The 17,461-nt window shown below is 28.9% G+C and overlaps 1 protein-coding gene across 2 annotated transcripts in view; it reads right to left on the reverse strand.

Moving 5' to 3' along the window:
• The window catches only part of LOC107449454 (cell adhesion molecule Dscam1), a 168,217-nt gene extending 152,320 nt beyond the window's left edge, over positions 1–15,897 (reverse strand). For both annotated transcript variants that reach the window (XM_087159005.1, XM_087159004.1), the window contains exon 1: positions 14,778–15,897. In XM_087159005.1, the coding sequence (XP_087015131.1) occupies positions 14,778–14,826 (49 nt within the window). In that variant the 5' untranslated portion in view covers positions 14,827–15,897. The remainder of the gene's footprint in view (positions 1–14,777) is intronic.
• Positions 15,898–17,461: the final 1,564 nt, after the last annotated feature.

The following is a 17,461-nucleotide window of genomic DNA, read 5'->3' on the forward strand; positions in this document are numbered from 1 at the left end:
TTACTCCCTGTTCTACCTCTCCATATTAAAAAATAATCGCAATCGACGACGTCACTACAGTCTCGGGTGCTGAACTTAACGCAATTCTTTGTTTTGCTGAGCAGAAAACAAGGCTTAAAAAAATAGAACTTACGAAAGTGTAAAAAAATGTACAGATAGTAAAAGGAAATAAAAAAAGAAATTCAGTAATTAGTTCAAGAATTGTCAACTATGCTACTTGAAGTAAAAAAATAAAGTACGGGCTACTCTCCAGGCCGTAGAAATGCAATTACAGTGTTAAGACATATCGCGCTGAAAGAATAATTTTTTATTTATGAATTTAACATGAGTTGTTTTCGAAATTTTGATTCGTTCAAAAGTCATTGCAACTTTAAGTACTTCTCGTGATTTCTCACATTTTTTTTGTTGCTTTTTTCTTTAAATAATGCATATTTATCGATTCTTTTAGAACAATTTATTTCTTTGGAGATCTTCATTTTAAAAGCTTGCTCTTGATTTGATGTCAGAACTAAGAAAATTAAATAAATAAAATAAAAAAGTAAGAGAGTGAGAGAGATAGAATGCTGACAGATATAAATTTTAAAATTTATATCTAGCTTATATCGAATTATAATTGGCTCAATAGATATAGATAAAAAAATTTTTTAAATTTGAACTGTTATTTAATATGAGTTTATTATAAGTTAATATGAGTTAGACGTTGTTAACTCGTAAAATTATTTTTTGTTCATTACCTCCTGCATATTTGCTGATAATTCAGGGACACAAGACATTAAATATCGATTTCAAGACATTAAATATTTCAAGACATTCAATATTTCCCTGTATGATGCAACATGCAAAAAGGGCTGATATGGAACGAGATGTGTTGGATTAGGAAAACCAGTGCTTGTCTCTCCCATAGAAATTACTACATTGCTGTAATGCAAATGGTCGAATCCTCTTCATATAAATTGAGTATAAAACAAAGAACTTGGACCAACAGGAGTGTTTTGTGGTTTTAAGAAAGTTTTTGACTAAGAAGTCTAGAAATGTCTGTTTAGATAAAAATTAAGAATCTTGCGTTTTGCGTATGTAAGTCATGATCTTGTGACAGTAGCAACAGCAAACCATTTCACATTAAGTAAGGTTTAAAAAAAAATATTTTAAATAAAATTTTGAAATTAATGTTTTCGAAAATACTAAATCAAACATGGCACAGTTTACTTGCAAAAATAACTAAACGTAAAAATAAGCTAAATTCATTTTATTTTAACAATATAAAATACAAATTGGACTATTTTTTAGTCTGAGTGAAAATTGTCGTCAAGATTTTGGACAATGCCATGCACAGATTCAACGAATACCAAAAATAGTTGTTGACGACAGCGTTGTCTTTTTCTTATGCCACTTCTTCGACTTGTAAAAAAAGAAAATTTCCGAAAAGGGTTATAATGTTTGGAATGAATAAGCAGCTGCTAGTGAACTGTGCTTTGAACTTCTGTAACAAGCCTTGACAGATAAAAAATTTGTGGACTTATCTTTCATCCTATATGCGGCTTAAAAGGAAGTTGAGTGATATTTATGTTTTGTCCCGAAAAAATTCTATATCCGACTCTTTCTATCTACATGACTACAGGAAGAAAAGCGGAACAAAGAACCAATCTGCAATAATTGTTCTCCGAATTTTTTGTTGAGGGTCAAGGTTACATGAACTTTATTTACATATATATTTACATACTTCATTTGTTTGTATACTTCTACACGTGTAACATCTTGGCGACTATTATTCCTTAAACCAAAAAATACTTCCTAATAAGACGCCATTTCGCCAACAATGGACTAAATTATTTTGACACTAAACACTTATTTTGACAACAACACTAAATTATTTTGATTTCGAATTTTGCAATTGACGGCTTATCATAGTACTAATCTTGTCAGCATCAAACAACTTTGAAACAAATAAACAAACGGAAAACCCTAAATAACTTTTGATCTAATAATCGGTATAATTTTGATCAAAAATCGAGAGCATTTTAGGCGAATTGAAAGATTTCGATCACAATTATGAAATTTGTTTATCCGAAGATAATTCAATGGAAAATGTAAGTTTTAAAAAATATATATTAATTTTTATTATATTTAATAAAAGTCGAAAAAAATGTTGAATTGGAAGGTATACGATTTTTTACATCATTTTAAAAAGTGTTTTTTTTTTAAATGGTAAAATGAAGAATTTGAGAGAAATCAGACGCACAGTTCCTGAGGAATCGAATTTTGCTGATTACGCTCAAATTTTGTATTTTGCCATTCAAGTATACATTCTTTAAAATTATACCTCGTGTGTATACCTCGAGATTCAAAAATATTAACTATTATTAAATTAAATATTTGACTATTATTAAATAAAATAATAAAAAAAATATTTATAAAATGTTGTATTTTGCATAGAATTTTCTTTCGATAAACGAACTTTATACATGTGCGCATTTTTTTGATTCGTTCCAAAAGTTTTCGAATTATACTGAAATATGCAAAAAGTAAAATTAGCATTAAGGGGTCAAAACTCTGGCCCGTTTTCCTGACCAAATTATTGGGATCATATTTCCCAGATTGCGGCTACCTCTTATATCTTAGGTATCAGAAATACAAATCCGGCGTAAAACGGTATGTTGATTCAGAGTAAATACATTTTTGTGTTTAGTTTCGTAATTTAATATATTGTTTGCATTAATTAGGTAGAAAAAATTTGAGGCCACCCCCGCAAACTATTGAGATTGAGTTCTAGAACGTCAAAATCCGATCATTAGATTAAATGTTAGTCAGGGTGGTAATTTGTTTTTTATTTTGCGTGCTGCACAACCAAAGTAGCAACAAACAGTCGTATATTTTAAAACATCAATTTCAATTTTTCTAAAATTAACTATTTGTTTACTATACACTGTTTAAAATATGCAGGCAATATCCGATTAAGCACTGGTTAAAATATGAAACGATATTGTGTCAATTTGAAACAATTTTTGCCATCTTTCCTAAAAGGAGGAATTTTACACATGTTTTGAGTTTGTCACTTATGTGAATAATTAGCTGGTCTTCAATACACACCATGCTCATCGTCCATTTTTGTATGTAAAATAGGTAAGCACATATGCATACTATATACCATACTATATACCTAGCTACACACAAAACTTGTTTCAGCGCGATTTCGGAAGAGTCCGGTATATTGAATGATTCTAACAGCGTTGATGAAATATCCATTTTCACTACTTGATTCTTAACTCTCCTTTCTATCCATGATTCCAATGGCTGACAATTGCAGAGCATTGTATCAATTCACTTCATTCAATTGTTGGCGTTTTCTCTGGTAAAATTTTAGTTATATATATTTCATATTTTTTACAATTAAATGCTTTCTGTTAATATTCTAGTGATTTAAATTCTTTTGATTGTTTTAGCTAATCGGCATAAAACCAAAAACACCAAAATTGTTTGAACAAAATTGTTTGAAAACAAAACACTCGTTAACGGTGAAGTTATTAGTTTTTTTCTTTCTAATGAGAATGATTATTTCGTTTTCTTTAATCGCGCTAAAGAGTGAATACTTAAAACTGTTTAGTTTCCTCTTCTCTTGTTCTTTTTAAAAAATATATATTTGAAATTTTTAACCAATTGAAAGAAAGACAAGAGCACTATCAATCAAATTTTGAAAAGCAAGCGTGCCGTTGTTGAGAAATTGTTGGGACCACGTGAGAGAGCGTAGAAAATTGTTTTTCTTGTAATTTTATATTTTGCGTTAAAGGAGGCTTGTAATAGTTCTGGCAATCTAATCCAGTTTCACTCATTGGATTATGAGTAAACGATGAAAACCGGCTTGAAAACTGCTCACAGAAAGCTGTGAGAATGAGGCCATATTAAAACAAACTAAGGAAACTAAATATTTTATAATAATATCTAGATATCTAGAATCAATAATATCTAGATGCAACTGTTCCTCTTTACTCAAAGGAAACTAAATGTTTTGAGTAACTTAAATTTAAAGAAAACAGAATATTTTGAGTAACTTTATTAGAAAAGAATATTTTGAGTAACCGTTCTTTTCAATCCCAAGAACTACTCATTATATTTTTTAAAAACTCACACTTTACTAAAAATAGATTTATTGTAGACGTATTGAAAAATCCTGTCTCTTTGCAAAGAATTGACGTCATTTGTTAATCTAACTGCATTGAGCCTTGTAGACTTCTTGCAATGTGACGTCGGTGGTTCGCAAAGAACTGGGTTTTTTAAGTAGCTTAGGGGATAAATACATTAAATTTTGCGAATTTTTCTTCAGATTTCGCCAAATTGATATAAATAGTCGTATTTTATAGGATAAGAAGCTTTAGATTTAATGCAACATATATAACAATTGTTTCAGGCTATTTTTCGAAGGCTCTGTCGTAATATGAAATAATGCTTTTTTTGCTAATAATGTACGATTTTTATAACTGACGTGAGTTTGCAAATGTTACTCATGACTGTTAAGTCAAGTTGATCCTATCTAAAGCTAGCTACGCTTATTTTGAAAATGGCACAAAACTTTAATATGTAGAAAACTCACAATTTTAGGAAAGTGAAAAGCGTTTGTGATCTAATTTTTTAACATTTAGAAACTTACTGCAATGCTGCATGACCTAGATTCCTAAAAATTTGCTGAAAATTGAGAATACGCAGTGGTTTTGATAATTTTCATCTAGGAGGAAAAATTTCGCCGAATTTGAGATTTTTAAAAAGTTCTAATAATTTTTTAAAACATTTAAGTGATTTGTCTTTTCTAAATCCCAGATAAATCTTCACTATATATATAGTTTAAAGTCACCGCATTGCTTCAAGTGTAGGACACTTAAATTATGACTTTTTTTATTTTCCTTGGTGACAGAGCTTCGAAAAAATAGTGCTAAGAAATACAATATAAAAAGATAAAGGTGGTAAATGGAATATCAGAAATGAACCTCAGTATAATTATTTATATCAAATATATTTCTCAAATATACTTGCTGCAAATAATTGTGATATATTTGCTGAAAGTAATGGTTTAAGGTGCATAAAAAGTGACTTAAGGTTCATGAGAGGTAATGATGTTATAGCAATCAGTTTAAACCTTATCCGTTTCATTATTAAGTTATAGCGCATCTTTGATTAAACCGAATTTTCTCACTATTTTTCGATAAACGTGACAAAATAAGGAGACTAATCGTATTTATTTGAATGCAATTTTTTATGATGCGAAAATCCACCTAATGGCATATTCGGTAATGGCATTGGCGACAGTCCCGATTATTTCGGATTTCAGAAATTCCAGGATTAAATGAAACAAATACATTGTATAGGAGTTTCTAAATAATTTTGATTCTGAGACCTTTATTATACTGCAGAGGTATTTCTGGCTATATATTTATTCTTGTCTAACTAAAAAACTAAACAAATTCCAACTAAAAAAATGATAAGGTTGTTGTATGTTAGATAGACAAAATAGGGAAAAATTAAGAACTTTTGTTAGTGATCAGTGACAATTTTTAATTGCCCTTACAGAAAATTCAACATATTTTTGAAGTTTATATGAGTTGACAAGATTAATTTAAGGTTAATTCGAAAATATTTCAAAAAACTACTTAATAAGATCAACTTCCCAAGGTGTATAACAAAGGTGTAGTATGAAGTTGTTTTTATTTGCAATTGAGGTTGTTTTTAAGGTGAGCAACTACAGATTAGGGAGGTTGATTTTGAGATGTGTTGATTATTTTTTCTATACTTCAAGCACATACGTATGAGGTGTGAATAATTTCACATGATCTAAACTAAAATTATTTCTGAGTTATACATGAGGTTGATTCTGTGTGGTGTAAATGAGATTGAAATTGAGGTTTATTAAGGAGGTTATTTTTGGTGCGAAATCTAACCTAATTTTTTACCTCAGTTGTATTTCTTTACGTCTGCCAACTTCAAAATAACCTCAAAGACACCAAATTGTTTTCTAAAGGAGGAACAACTTTTGAAACAATGCAATCGCTTTTTCAAAAATTGAAGATTCTACGGCATTTAAAAACTACTGATATCATTAATGTAAAGCAATTTTTAAATGTAATAATATGGTAAAAACTACATGGTTCATTCTAAAATTTAAAAAAAAATATCCTGACCTCCCCACATAGGTTTATGTAGAATTCAAGTATTGTATATAACGTTTGGAACTTGTAAAAATAGGGTTTGAGTATTTAAACCATTAATGCAACATAAAATTAATGTTTATTTACAGATATAAAATGTATTTATTGCAAAATTAGTCTGTGATAATTGCAATTGTAATGATGGAATCACTTTAATCAGTTCACTTATAAATATTACTGGCCATTTGCTAAACTGAGTGTGCGGCTGCCCACTTTCGCCAAATCGTTTATTTATTTATTTCTATTTTAACTGCTTTAACTCAGTTTTCTTATTTATCGTTCGCATTGAAAATTTTTGCAAGGTTCTTTTGACAGTACTGTCTGTTTTGTACTTTTATTTTTGTAATTTGAGATAAGTTGGTGATTCTTCTAGTTGTCTTTCCGCATAGTGTCCCTTGCTCTCTATTTTGTAGCTTCACGTATTGATGAGTTTTTTTAAAAAAAAGTATTTGTAGGTAAGTTTTTTTGCAAGGGGGGTGATGTAGTTGCATCACACTTACACCGAATCGCTTTTTATTTCAATTACCTTAACTCAGTTTTGTTATTTATCGTTCACAATGAAAATTTTTAAACGTGCGAGTTCAGTTATTTTAGTTTTGGTTCTCTTAACCAAGATGGCATTTCTACCTTTAAATTGATTGATTGATTTTTTAGTGTGAACTTCTTATTTAACTGTAACCGTTAAGGTGTTCCCAATCCTCCGCGTACTCTCTCAGCGTCTCTTGATGAATACGCTTTACCTGTGAAAATGATTTTCTACAGTTAAAGTTTTCATTTTTAGTCTCTGTTTTCCACTGCGTGCACATATTTTATCTGAATATTTTTTGGAAAACCTTCACGTAAAAGTTTAAAAATGTAATGTAGGAATCAACTGATAGTTCTCTCATTCTTTTTTTTTCCAAGCTAGAAAAATGCTGCATATTTCGGCAAACAGTCTAAAAGGCGCAGGTTCTTTTTTTTCCACTTGGCGATAGTCTTTTCTCGCCAAAGAAACATGTATAGGGCTTGTAACAGCATTACTGAACTTTTGATGACCTGTCTCATTTAGCTACAAAATTAGTTTGCCGATTCGTTATCCACGAAATATGTGTTAAACATCACTTTGTAGAAACTATGATCTCAGAGAGCTCTTTCCCGTGTCTGAATCTCAAGTGAATATGGAAATAAAATATTGAGAAACTTTTCTGGCATACACTTACTTGTTTAAACAACAAAAGTATCGACTCGTTTAACCTGGAGTTAATCCTTTTGGGACGAAGGATTACGGTGTTATCAAATCTTTCTTTTCTTCAGCATTCAGGAAATTCTGAACTTTCATTCAAATAAATGTCATCTTTAACCCCTTGACACACGATGACGTCTGAGAGACGTCATTTGTTTCATATGTCAAAACAATATTTGACGTGTCTCAGACGTCTTCAACACAAAGATGCCAACTTGTTCCGTACAGCAAATAAATATTATAAAATGGTAGTTTATCAATTGTCATTCTTGGTTTAATAAATTCAATTTAGTAGATTTTTATAAACTACTATTTCTAAATAAGTTGTAGGCTTATATAATTCACCGCTTTACAGTAGTTATGTCAAGCTATACCTTTTAAAAAGCAGGTAAAAGTAGTCAAATGTTTGCAAAACTTAATTTGTAGTTATTTACCCTTTTTTTAATAATTAATTTGACGTGTCCGAAGCAGTTGGCATCTCTGTCAACATTCCGTTGTGAAGAATTGTTTACAGTGCAATCAAACATGATTTCAATATCAAGAAATGATGCATAAAGGGGTTTAAGAACTATAAATATCTGGGCAATAGGCTATCAATTCATTATATCTGTTATTTTTAATTTCAATCACAACTTAACAACGAACTGTACAGAATTAATCAAATGTATAAATTAAAACTGGAATAAAATTTTTGATACCCATAAACAGGCCCAACGAAACTTTGAACTTGAGTAAAATAACTCTATTGGATTTTTACAGCTTTTCAAGTAAATATGTAATAAATTTGCTGGGAGTTGGATGATTACAGCTTCTCGCTGTAGGTAGGGAAGGTACTTTATTTACGTCGCACTAGAGCTGTACAATTAATTATTGTCGACGATCTAGCGAATAAGGTTGATCTGAAGATATGTCATCACAATTTTGTGTGGTTACTTTCTCGATTTAGACATAGATCTGAAGGGGAAGAAGATTTTTTACAGATCCCAGGACCGAAGGTACTGCTCAACGACCAAGCACAGGTTCAATTGCACAGATTTTATGAGCACGTATGTGTAATTTTCCGGTGTAATAAGCAATTTGAGAGGTAGGAAGGACGTGCTTTGGAACATATGGGCATTTTGTCTAAAAAATTGGGGATCAGATGGTGAGCAGCAAGCAAATTCTTATCACCATTTTTTTATATGTTTAGTCCCCGCGTGACTTCTATCGTTAATTTTACTATACTAGAATGACGGTGACCAACTTGGTCATTGTTTCGTATTTATCTTGTACTGCATAAAAACTTTAATAGTAACCAAGCCGAATGCACGGCACAACTGTATATAAATATTCTAACATTAGAGCAAAAATTATATATTTAAAATATATACATAACATTTAAATTCCAAATAGGGTGGTTCAAATATATACATTAGATAAAAAATATATGTAAAATAAGCACCACTAAATTCACTGCGAAATGTTCTACTAATCTAATATCTCTCCATAGGTGCAAGTTTCTTATTTCTGAAGTGGATGACACAATGGTCACCACTTCAAGAGACGTCACTTTAGAAAGTTCTGCTAGCAGTTGATCATGACTAAATATAGGTTTTGTCAATTCCAGAACAGTCTTTTAAAAATTTGTTCTTGGCTTTTGTTGATCGTCATAGAAATCTTGACAATATTTTACGTGATAAAAATTACACATCTCAGTCATAGTTCCACAGTGGAATTCAACAGCGTTTGAAAATTCCAGTCGCTAAGATTTTATTTCGATAAAAATGGTAGTACTGATAGTAGCTTGATATTTCTAAAATAATAGTAGTTGTATTATATTAGTAGTATAATAATAGTAGCCGTATTATTCTGTAATAATAATAGCTGAATAATAATAGAAAAAGTGTTTATATAATAATATTAGCTTGAGTATCGTATAATATATATGCTATTTCTCGAAAAAGGCCGCCCCGTCACCAAAAATTGGTGCAACGAGGATAGTACTACATCCAATTAAAAAGTTCCAAAAATAAATATAAATAATTACTTCCTAAATTTTTATTTCTATAAAATTTCAAATCAACCTAAATAAATACTTAACGGATAATTAACTATCTGCACTTAAGAGATAATTTAAGACAACCTAACAGAATGAATTTAAACAAATACTTAACGTGCCACTAACTATTCAACAATACTTAAACTATCACTTAACACAGTAAATAAATGAATCTAAACAAATGCTTTATGTATAAATAATTACTTAACACTCTTAAATTATTACAAAAGACAACGAAACAAAATGAATTACTTTAGGTAAATATTGTTCCAATTTAGATATAGAGATACCCGCATTTTCTGTGCCAAATAAGAGAAATTTTTTGGTTGGTTCTAATGCCACTTGCCACACGGGCAGGCCTGCTTGGTGAAACCAAGCAAATTTAAGGCAGAGTGTGTGATTCTTGTTTTCCAGTGGCGCCATCTATGGCCAAGAATTCGACTTCTGCCACATCATACGTCACACCTGTTTATAAGGCGGACCCATTCATACATCCATTCATTCATCCACAGATCGTAATTTTGACCTGAATCAGAGAACGATCAAGAGAAATAAATGTATAGCTAACAGACACGTAGAAAAATGCCATGGTTAGGGCATATTAATGTATTTTATAACATAAACATTGAATCAAAACGAATGCTCGTCTAAGATAATGTATTAAGCAAAGAGTCATGACTTTACATAAGCTTATATGTCTGAAACCCACCTGAACTTGTAGTTTGTTAGTTACTCGTTAGTTATTTGTTAGTTAATTTCATTAAAATTAAAATATTTGTTTTGCTCCAGACAACAATTGCATTTGCTAAAATAGTCATCTAATTTTGAAATTCGCAGTACATAACAGATTTTGCAATTGTGTAAACAATTATCTGCTTCTAGTGTTAAAATCGTCTAACCTAAAATCGTAAACTAGATTAAAATGTAATATCATTTAAACTTCAAAATGAAGTACTTTTTAACCTTAATTCTTAAAATATAAGAAACTTTTTTAACTATGAAAACTAAACACAGCGGCACGACAGCCCATGGAAGGTCTACTGCGCTCATCCCAGTTTTCTTGACTTTAACCCTGAGGTAACAGGAGCAGATGCTCCGATTTAATTGGTCGGTATAACACGGAACCCTCTGTGTTTGGTTCCCAAGCATGCTAGGTACTCATTTTATCGATCCACTGTGAAAGGATAAAAGAGTGAGTCTAATTTGCCTTGTCGGAGGATGGAATCCCAGATTCGTGACACTGAAGCTCAAAGCTTAGACACAAAACCTGTTTTATTTATTCATATTTATTTTTTTTACCTGGTAAATGCATACAGTTAAAATTAACTGGATTTTTAAATTACCGGGTAAGTAATATACTTTATCTATATTGTTATTCAAAATTTCTTAAATTGTATTATGTTTACCTAACATATTATAACTGAAACAGTTAAATTATAAGACTTTTATAAGCTTGTATTAAATTATTTTGACATCTGCAATTAAACATTTATACAATTTTAACTACCAAAATGAAACTATGACAATTCAAGTCTATTGAAAAATAAAACTAAAATTTATCTAATAAATGCACACTTAAAAATACTAACAAATAGTTTATGATGGACATTGTGTTCGTTAGTCTATGGAGCAATCCTACTTAGAATTAAGTGTACCTACATTATAAATTTGAAATTAAGAAATCGATTCAGAAAACTTTTGCAAATAAGTTTTTGAATGTGTATGGTTGATATTCAAGTGAATAAATTTGATCTATGTGAAGTATTTGCATGTGAATTATTATATGTGAATATATATATAAACTTCTAAACGTGTTTTATCTGTCTTTCATAAATCACAATATTTCAATTGATTATGCAGCAGCAATAATGTCAACTGATATATTCGTAATAAAAAATTGATAACTAGTTGATTAATATAATATGTTATTCGCATACAAATTGTGATCATTCAGAGAAATATTTGACATTCAGACAAATAAATCTAACTGTTTGATATTCGAGATTATGTAGCTGTTTCATTATGTAACATCCCGTTGATGAGGAAAATTGGGGAGAATTCTGCAAAATTAACACCAATTCATTTCCTATTACAACCAGTGAAATGGAAACTGTTTGTTTTAATGGGAATTGAAACAAAAAGCTAATTATTTTTAAAGGAGAATGTTAAAATATATGATGTACTAAACCTAATTAACAAAAATATTGCAACATAATTTACAGAATATATGTAGTATATATTTTGAAATATATGTTACTGAACATGAAACTATATACTAAATACACATTAACAACTACCTATTTGATATATTACTGTAGTGCACACACTATAGTGCGTGCTCTGCAAACATGTGTGGGCAGAGCACGCACTGTTGATGGTGAGTGAATGTGGCAACTCATAGGATGAAATGTTTAGATTTAAATATTTTTTTTTGAAATACAGTTCCATCAAGATACATCAAGCAACTGAAAAAAATAATTGCTTACAATACAGCATAAACATATACGAGTAACATCGTACATCAACCGGACACAACGACATTGTCACGTATCTTAGCGAAGTGACATTAAAGGGACAACTACTTTCAAAAATGCGTGTCTTTTATACAAATCCAGTAATCATATTCAAACAGAATGATGTCATTTTCGTTATCAGTAAGCAAAAATATACCTGTTGCCATCTTACGACTGAAATTTAATTCTGTTAATTCAATATGCTCAGAGGAGTTTTGCACTTTATTTAGCACCATTTTTTGGTCTTCAGGACTGGAATTTTACATTAATACTGCATTGGACATTTTTTAAGGACATTTATTACTGCATTTAAAATAATATCTATCTAAAAATATTATGAACACTTTAATGAAAATTTGCTTTTTTGAATAATTAAGTATTCGTATTTAATTCTAAATGTGTGTTTTTGATTTAAAAGTAAATTAATCTATTTAATTTAAATCTTCGCATTAACATTCTTCACTGAGTCTTAATATTAAAAGATGAATAGTGTATACCAATAAAAAATTTGATCGTTGAAAGCATTTTTGAAGCAAAATTATATATATATATATATATATATATATATATATATATATATATATATATATATATATATATATATATATATATATATATATATATATACATATTTATATATATTGATATAGATAATCCCTTATGCTGCACTATGAACCTATGAACTCGGGTATTTTTCTATCTATTAGCAAACTTTTATTTATTATTCATTTTGTTAGGTTATCTAAAGTAATAATTTAAGTAGTGTTGAATAGTTAGTTATTCGTTAATAGCAGTTATTTAGATTTATTTTTTACCCTTTTTGATACAGACTGTTCAAATTTTAAACATAAACAGTGCTATGGTGCCTTAGCCTATCATAGCGTGTCTTTTTCGAGCAATAGCATATATTTATTACGATACAGAGGTTATGATTCGAAAAGTGAGAGAGGAAGTAGCACAGCATGTAATAATTCGGTAATGAGGTGCGCTTTCTACCTTATCCCACGGCAGAGATGAGAGTGATTTTAATATTTCTCCTGCCAACTGTGCTGAAATATACCGAACTCATGCTTACGCGGTGGTTTGTACGATTTAATAGCTACTGGACTTATTTTTAAAACTCAATAGAAAAAGAACCTTGACAATATCACTGACATCTCTTGAATATATTTAAAATTGAAATCTTCTGCTTGAGCAAGAGCAAGACCGTAAATACAGTTGGTTAATATATTGTTTTTGAAACTAATTAAGGTTAGAGGTGAAGGTGAGGAATTAGAATATTTAAAGATGATTGTGCTGTGCATTCGGCTTGATTACCTTTAAAGTTTATATGGTGTACAAGATAATTTTGAAAAGTGACCGAGTTGCTCGCTAAAGGCGGATAGTATTACAATACAGAACGCAAATATAATAAAAATATCAGTATGAAAAAAAGTTTTTATAATAATATTATAAATTTGATAGATGATTACATTATTAGATTTAAATGATTAGATTAGATGCTATAGTGATGTTTGATGGGTACCTAGGCAAACGATAAATATTAAGAAACTTGATATTTTCTCCTTTTTTAAAAAAAATAAAAAACAGTGACAACTTTTTTTATTTTGCTTTATATTCTTATGCGAATGCAACTTTTAAATGTATTACAATAAAAACATCTCACTAAAAATAAAAACGAAAGATTGTTTTACATTTTAATGTAGCTCCGTTTACATTATTTAAACCGTGTCATCGTAGCCACTGAATTGTTAATTTTTTTTTGATGCCAATATTTCCTTAAAGTAAATAAGGTACATCTTATTAAAAAAACTGAATTTATATCTTTTATTTGAATCTCTATATAGCATTCATATAATTAAATATTATTCAAACATTAAATTTTTTTAAGCCGTCAGCAATGTAACCTTCAAAAGTATTTTTATGATTCACATGTCTCCTTAAAGTTAGTCGCTTAACATCAATTTTATTCTAATAATTATTTAAAAAATTTTTATTCGAATCCATACATAATATTCCTATTATTAAATATTCTTCACATTTTAAAACCGTTTTTTTTAAGTCAATGAAATGTTAAAAATTCTTTTATGATTCACATTATTTCTATAAAATAAGTTACTTGAAATCTTATTCTAAAAACCATTTGAATCTCTATAAAATATGTTTATTATTAAATATTCTTAAAACATTAAAATTTTTAATTTAATTAATGGCCAATGTAATCTTTAAAATTCCTTTTTTATGATTCATATATTTTCTTAAAGTTAGTTACTTACTTTCGTATTTATCTTACTTTTGAAAACCATTTTATATCTTTTATTTAAGCTCCAAAAAATACTTTTGTTATTATATACTATTATAATATCATTATTGTTTAAGCCGTTTTATTAGCCATTGTAATGATACACATCATTTCACTATTCAAATACTCCTTTTAGTTATTTACTTAGCATTTATTCTAAAAACCATGCATACATCGATCATTTGATATTAATATTAATATTATTTATTATAATTATGGTATATAAATAATAATATAACTAATTTTAAAATTTATAATATTTATATTATTATAACATTATTATCATTTTAAAATTATTTTAACCGTCATGATAGCCAGTGCTAGGCTAAAACAATTCAAATATTTCCTTAAAACTAGTTGCTGGACATCTTTATTTTGTCTAAAATCTATTTTTTTATCATTCATTTAAAAGTAATCTAACTTTAAACGAATGATTAAAAAAGCCCTCGTTTATTTATTTATATACAGTAATGAAATTGAAAGCGAATTTCAGTTAGTGAATTTGACTTACCCTTATAAAGGAAGAAACCTAGGAATAGCAACAAGTGTACAGTCAGCATATTTGTAGTTGTAGAACTGTCAGTAAATCGAACTGGAAGCAGGAACACTTATGATAAGCATATCGATCCCCAGTACTTGGGTAATTGCTTGTCCATTTCAAATATTTACCAGTTCATTCCCTTCCGTTGATTTGCACCACAAAAATGATGGGTTGATCACACGAAACTCATTTCGTTGCACTTCACTTGCAACTCACTTTCTATTTTTGTAGAATACTTAATATTCTAATAATCCCCAATTCCGTTTATTCTTTATTTTAAGTTCAATAATTTTATCTTTTACTTCTGAACTTCCTAAGTTTATCTGTTAGCTTCGTATGATAATACAGTTTTAATGCACGCTATCATTTTTAATGAACTTTTACCAATGTATGTATTTGCGGTAAAGGAAGGGATATTTATTTACAGAATATGCAAACAGAAAATATTAAAACTTGGTTTTATTTCGAAAATATAAAGGTAATTTATGTGCAAAACCTGCAAAATTTATAGATTTAAAATTTCCTACCTCTAAAATATTTGTAGTAATTATTTAGTAATATCTAATTTGTTGTAATATCTTAATGAATGCACATAATTTGCTAAAAACATGGTCAACTCTTCCATTAAAAAATTGTAATAGAATAGTAATAGAACTGTTATAAATAGTAATAGAATTGCAAATGAGTAATTACTTATTCATAAGTTCAAAACAACGATAAATGCATTATTTATATTTATGGAATTATACTTAAATTGCAAGTAAGTGAAAAATATATAGTACTAAACAGTTATATTTGTCATATAAATTTAGGTTGTTCCTCAAATGACACTGCTTCGTTTTTAATTAAAAACATTCATATAAAATATTTTTGATTGATAACTGTTGTCACTAATGTATTTTATTTAAGATAAATAAAGCTGATGTGAATATAGAAAGAAGTTTAAAAAAAAATAAAGCGATATTAAAATTTCGGTAATCACGTGTTGGAAAGTCAGAAGCCGGCTGTTATCCGTTTAGGAGCGAACATTCCGCGAACAAGAGCAAAACTGTTCTACGACTGGAAGCAACCCTTCCACAAACTTGAGTTCTTTCGCTGAAAGGCCGATGGCAGCGCATTCGATTGCGCGCAGTCTCAGCGCCGACATGCAGCAGTTGCGCTCGCTAATTCGAAGGATACTGTGGGGAATCTTTGCTGTAACATTTAAGCTAATACTTAAAATGACTTTATTTGTTTCAAAAAGAAATCGATTGCAATTTCAAGATAAAAAAAATATTCAATAGAGAAATCAATTTTGAGAAATAATTAATTAAACCTTAAGGCTTCATCTTAATGAAGATATAAAAATTCCTGGAGTTAATTAAGATTTCTGCTTTGTCAGTACTATTTCAGTTGATTTTATGTCATGTTGAATATTCTTTTTCTTTTTAAATTTGCATTTGCAATAGTAAATCTATTACGCAATATTAATTTACCAACTTTTGAAAGTTAGTCAACATTATTGTTTTAGTAATTAGATATAGTTTAATAAGCAAAATGAAAAAAAGATTAAGCAATACATTTTCGAAAGCAAATTAATAAATTTATGACTTGATCCCAAAGAACACCTATGAAATTTTATAGCTAAATACAATTTTTACTTTGCTAAATTTATTAAACTAATTGACTAGATAATTTGCAATACTTATTTTAATCACTAAAAATTTCGATTTGAGTACATTAAAACTATTTTGTAATGTAACTTCAACTGCATTTAGTATTTAGTAAAAATTATGGTTAAAATTGTGTGATATAGTTTTAGAAACGAAACAAGTTAGGACATCGATTTTCAAAAAGAAATTTTTAATCCTAAAGCTTTATTTTAAAATAAAGCTATAAAAGATCCTTAAGCTAATTAAAATGTCTACTTCTTCAAATTTGTTGAAATATTTAACTGGATAGTGTGTAGTGAATGTTGAAGTCATTTTTTTCAGATAGACATCTGAAAGAGAATGACTTCAACATTTATTACTGAATGATGAAGTTCAGTAGTGAATGTTGAGAGTCAGTTTTTTTAAGAGTCAGTTTTTTTTTCATTTTTAAAAATTGAGCAAATCATGCAAAGTTGGATTCTTGACATTTTTGATTTCGTTGAAACTTTCTGAATATGCCTTTTATTTAAAACTATCATTATGATATTGCGATGCATTGACAAAAAAATGTACGTAATATTTCCCCGATTCAGCTAATTTATATTATTTTTACATTGAACAATATTTCATTACTCGAATAAAATTTAGTTGCATTCAAGATAATATCTTATTCAATAATCTTCGCTGTGTATAATATTCACGATATTGTTACATTCGATGCATCTATATATCGTTAGCTGGCGACTTGTGTAATTCAGAACCTGGCATTGTTTTACGCGATGACAAACATTTTACATGATATTCGTGGTAACGTATTTCTGAACCATATATCCCATGAGTACTGATTTTTTAAAAAAAAATAAAATTCGTGATATTTTCCTTTAAAGAATAATAATATTAAGTTTGAGAATTTGAAATTCATGTGAATAATTAACTAGTATATTTATTAATGTTCGGCATCACAAATATTTCATAAATTTAAATGCCTTGAAATTAAAAATGCCATTTGGTCAAATGGAAATA

This window comes from Parasteatoda tepidariorum, chromosome 3 (assembly GCF_982258835.1).
Source record: "Parasteatoda tepidariorum strain Cologne lab strain chromosome 3, Ptep-v5.0, whole genome shotgun sequence".
In the NCBI taxonomy this organism is placed as follows: domain Eukaryota; kingdom Metazoa; phylum Arthropoda; class Arachnida; order Araneae; family Theridiidae; genus Parasteatoda; species Parasteatoda tepidariorum.